The sequence below is a fragment of the Pelophylax lessonae genome (genome assembly GCF_965119305.1).
Source record: "Pelophylax lessonae genome assembly, chromosome: 2".
NCBI lineage: Eukaryota > Metazoa > Chordata > Amphibia > Anura > Ranidae > Pelophylax > Pelophylax lessonae.
This window is the reverse complement of record NC_138769.1, coordinates 145086936-145092276: the sequence shown is the minus strand read 5'-3', so window position 1 is coordinate 145092276 and position 5341 is coordinate 145086936. Positions and strand designations below refer to the sequence as shown.

General features: G+C 44.1%; 1 protein-coding gene across 1 annotated transcript; it reads left to right on the top strand.

Annotated features, from left to right (window-relative positions):
* Positions 1-2909: 2909 nt before the first annotated feature.
* Positions 2910-4876, top strand: LOC309547998 (E3 SUMO-protein ligase ZBED1-like; the record flags this gene model as incomplete). Its single annotated transcript, XM_082247983.1, has 2 exons — positions 2910-3735; positions 3828-4876. The coding sequence occupies 2 exons, from the start codon at positions 2910-2912 to the stop codon at positions 4874-4876; spliced, it is 1875 nt and encodes a 624-aa protein (XP_082104109.1).
* Between the last annotated feature and the right edge of the window lie 465 nt (positions 4877-5341).

The window sequence follows — 5341 nt, the reverse complement described above, 5'->3', positions numbered from 1 at the left end:
TACAGTAAAACCTTGGTTTGAGAGTAACTTGGTTTAAGAGCGCTTTGCAAGACAAGCAAAATTTTCAAATAAATTTTGACTTGATATACAAGCGATGTCTTGATATACAAGTAGCCTCAAGTCACAGCTGAGTATAAAAGAGAAGAGAGGTGCCTCTAAGTGTAGCAATATGGTTAAATTTAATGAAGGTACAACATTTAGCAACTCGCATGGTTGATGATTGGAACAGGCACATCTAAGGATGCAGGCATCAGGGGTAAAGCTGTCCACATAGGACCAACCTCCGCACCGCCATCTACGTCATCCTTTCCATGCTGCCCCTTGCTTTCAGATCGCTTTACAGCATGGTGGTCTTCCCGGTCAGGATTACAGACTAGCAGCAGGTGGTGCAGAAGATGGTCTATGTGGACAGCTTTACCCCGGAATGCCTGCATACTTAGATGTGCCTGTTTTATTCATCAACCATGTGAGTTGCTAAATGTTGTACCTTCATTAAATGGAACCATATTGCTACACTTAGAGGCGCCTGTCTTCTCTTTTATACTCAGTAGCTCCTGCTGGATTTTGCTTCCAATCCCCTTGTGGAAGCGGCTATTTGTGGATGGACATTTTATGGTTATATAACCTATCACAATGCTATAATCTTTTTATATGGACTATAAATTGAAGGATTTATGAATAAATGGTTGTGGAACGAATCATCTGAGTTTCCATTATTTCTTATGGGGAAATTCGCTTTGGTATGAGTGCTTTGGATTACAAGCATGCTTCGGGAACGAATTATGCTCGCAATCCAAGGTTTTACTGTATATCCTTTGAGTGTTTCCAATCCATTTTCCAAATTTTTCCTCGTTCCCTGGTGGAAAATATTTTGTGCCATTTAGTGATATCATTAGTGAGTTGTATTCCCATTTAAATTGTTTATTGATCTTATCCCATGTTTTATAAACGACCTTTGTTAATTCGTGTACTCCTTGTGATTCCCTATATTTTGGTGGTATCCATATTGTTTTGTGTAAGTGTGTATTGTTTTGTGCGCATTCTATCTCCACCCATCTTTTCCCCATTTCTACTTTTGTCCAATCAATCATCCGCGTGATCATTACCGCCTTTTAGTACCTTTCTATATCTGGGGTTGCTAATTCACCTTGTGTTTTACCTCTTGTGAGAATCTTATGTTACACTTTGGGTTTTTTCCGCTGCCATTTATATTTTGTTAAAGTTTTTATTACCCTAAAAAAAGTTGAGGGAATATTTATTGGTATTAAAGAAAATTTATACAGAATTTTTGGTAACATAAACATCTTAACCACGTTTATTCTTCCGACCCATGAGATTTGGTTGTTTGATCTCCTTCTTCTTGTATCTATTTTTATTTCGTTTAATAAAGGTATAAAATTAGCTTGGTATAGTTTTTCCTATTTGTGGTGTTATATATATATATATATATATATATATATATATATATATATATATATATATATATATATATATATATATATATCTATCCCTAGGTATTTTAATTTAGCTTTTGCCCAGGTATATGAAAAGTGTGTTTTTAATATTTGTTGTTCTTGCGTATTTAAATTGATGTTAAGAATTTCTGATTTTATTGGGTTTATTTTAAAATTTGATAGCTTTCCATACTCTCAATTAGGGCTGGGCGATAATGCGATATCGATATATATCGCGATAGTACCGTTTTCGATAGCAATAACGATAACCGGCTCGATATTAGCATATTAGAAATTGAAAGCCCTGGGGGTCCAGCCAGTTCGTAGGCCGCCGCACAGTAACCACCTAACTCCCCACTCAGTAACGGAACACCGCCTCGCGCTGCGCCTGGATGTGACGTCAGCTGCGGGCGCGCTGTGATGATCGGTACAGAGAACTCCCCCGGCCTGGATGTGACGTCAGTCAGCTGCCGGGAGAGGAAGCGGGCGGTGCGTCTGTACAGGCCAGGGGCTGTGATAGGATAGTACCTGTCCTATCACAGCCCCTGGCCTGTACAGACGCACCGCCCGCTTCCTCTCCCGGCAGCTGACTGACGTCACATCCAGGCCGGGGGAGTTCTCTGTACCGATCATCACAGCGCGCCCGCAGCTGACGTCACATCCAGGCGCAGCGCGAGGCGGTGTTCCGTTACTGAGTGGGGAGTTAGGTGGTTACTGTGCGGCGGCCTACGAACTGGCTGGACCCCCAGGGCATAAACTGGCTAGACCCCCAGGGCATAAATAAACTGGCTGGACCCCCAGGGCATAAATAAACTGGCTGGACCCCCAGGGCATAAATAAACTGGCTGGAGTGGACCCCCAGGGCATAAACTGGCTAGACCCCCAGGGCATAAACTGGCTGGACCCCCAGGGCATAAATAAACTGGCTGGACCCCCAGGGCATAAAAAGTACTTTCAAGTTGTAATATGCTAATATCAGGGTGTGGGGGCTGGCTGCATTAGCATAAAACATTTAAAGAACTGTTCTAATAAGAACTGGCTGGACCCCCAGGGTGTGGGGGCTGGCTGCACAAGCATAAAAAGTACTTTTTCAAGAACTGTTCTAATAAGAATAGCAGGAGAAAAAAAAATTGTACATGTACAACAAAAAGTAAAACTGAAAAAAATAGTACTTGTCTTTCATTCAAGTTTCTTTCAACTAAAAAAGGTGGCCGGTTATTACTGGGGAGTTCTTCTTCTCTCTCTGTACCTATCACAGCGCAGCCCCTGGGGGTGGTCCGTCAGGTCAGAGTCAGTGTCAGAGTCACTGTCAGACACACATATACAGCAGCGTTTCTCCGGACTCCTCCTCAGTCCTCCCTCCACACAGTGAGCTCTCCTCCCTCCCCACCCAGCCCTAGTTGCTAGGTTACCAAAAGTGTGAGAGTGCCTTTGTTAATGCAACCAATGCAAAAAATGAGTGCCGCAGCGAGTGAGGAAATTGTAAATAAAAGAGGAAAAGTCAGCTCGCCAGTATGGCAGTTTTTTGGATATTATAAGTCTGACCGTACTCAGACCAATGTCGTCTGCAGGTTATGCAAGACCGTCGTACCTACCAAGACTGGTAATACCACAAACTTGTTTTACCACCTTAGCCGCGCTCATCCTTTGGAGCACAGCCGTATTATCCGTATTCAACCAACAACATCTGCAACACCGCACAAGCAGCAGACCACCATGGAGAGGTACTCTGCATCAGTGCCTTATGACAAAGAATCTAAACGGTACAAAGATATAACGGAGGCAGTGGCGTATCATATAGCCAAAGACATGCTTCCGCTTAGCACTGTCGAGAAGCCAGGTTATAAAAAGCTCATACACGTGCTTGACCCACGCTATGTTATTCCTGGCCGAAAGTACTTTTCTAAGACTGCCATTCCTAAGCTGTATGTAATGTGCAAAGAATCTGTGCAGCAAGAAATATTGTCAGCCAAGTACTTTGCAACAACCTCTGACCTGTGGTCAAGCCGTACCTCTGAGCCATACATTAGCTTGACCATTCACTTCATCGACAATGAATGGGGTTTGAAAACCAGATGTCTTGAGACTGCATATTTCCCCGAAGATCACACAGGAGAAGTGATAGCAGAAGGCTTGAAGGAGGCACTGTTGTCCTGGAGTCTGAATGAAGACAAAATGGTGTGCATCACCACAGACAGCGGGGCAAATGTAGTGAAGGCGACTTCACTGAACAACTGGACACGGCTGCAGTGTTTTGGCCATCGTTTGCACTCTGCTATTGGTGAGTAGCTTTGTCATTTTAATGCTCGTCATCAATGTTGTACACGATCTATTCTATTATCAGTTATTTACACTGGCATTGTTTTTCTGCAGGTGCTGCAGGAAAAGATAAAAGAGTGGAGAGGGCTGTAGGTGTGTGCAAGAAAGTGGTATCTGCCTTTTCTTACTCGTGGAAGAAAAAGAGTGCGCTCTCTAAAGCACAGGAACGTCTCCATCTTCCCACACACCAGCTGGTCACAGAGTCACTAACCAGGTGGGGCTCAAGACAAAAGATGGTGGCAAGGGTCCTAGAGCAACAAAAGGCCATCATTGAAGTTCTGTCTTCTGACAAAAACAACAGGCACCTGATCCCAACGTGGCAGGATATTGATGTCCTTGAGTCAATGCATGCGGCCTTAACTCCTCTCCTGGAGTTCACAGACTCCCTTTCTGGGGAGTCATATGTGACGGTCTCGTACGTGAAGCCTGTGCTCCACCTTTTCCGCTCCAGTTTTCTGAAAGTTAATGAGGGGGACACTGAGCTCACAAAAGAGCTGAAGACAAAGATAATGACTTATCTCGACGAGAAATATGCTGACCCTGACACAGATGATCTTCTTGACATGGCTACCTTCGTCGACCCTAGATTTAAAGGCCAATACATCAGACCAGAGAAGGTAGGGGCCATTCACATGAGAGCTGTGTCTGAGATCATGGATGAAGACCAGGGCCAACAATCACAGGCAGGGCCTTCTGAAGGAGCAGCAGACCAAGGTGCAGAAGGAGGAGCTGCAAGTGGACCACCTCTGCCACTGGGCGTGAAGAAGCAACGCAAGTCATTGGGGAGCTTTTTCAAAAAACAGTGCCAAGATGATGATGCTTTGCCTCTCACTGAAAAACAAAAAGTGGAGAGCGAGCTGGAAAGTTACCTGAGGTGCCCTGATGCAGACAGTGAGTCTAACCCTCTGGACTGGTGGAGGCTACATGAACACAACTTCCCCAGATTGTCTCAGCTGGCGAAAAAGTACTTGTGCATTCCAGCCACCAGCACCCCCTCAGAAAGAATTTTTAGTACTGGGGGTAATATTGTTACATGCACCAGGGCAGCTTTAGACCCAGAGAAGGTCAACCAGCTGGTGTTCCTAGCACAAAACCTGGACTAAAATATACTTGATTCTTGAATAGTTCAACTAAGTATGATGATTAGAGTAAGAATAGCTTGAAGACTGAGTTACTTTTTCATATTTCTGCAGGTTTTATATTTCAAGCAATGTTACTACTGTAGGTTTGTTTTTTATGTTACACAGATGTACTGTACTGTACCTCTACCTCAGTTTTATTTGTTTACAAAAAACACTGCACATACAGTACATAGCAGCTGCTACTACTACAGTGCATTACAGCATACCCAGCAGCAGCCACATTCACACTGGCAATCTGAATCCTGACACAGCTGTGAGCGGCTAGATGTGACTGCCGCCCCTGTTAACTGGAATGATAGGTCGCAGCTATTCGCGGCTAGCTAGCCTTAAAGTGGTTTGTTAGGGCCAGCTTGGCCCAAATTACAGGCCAAGTTCACCTTATGGAACATGTTAGTTTCAACTTACAGCCTATGCAGGTTGCAGTTG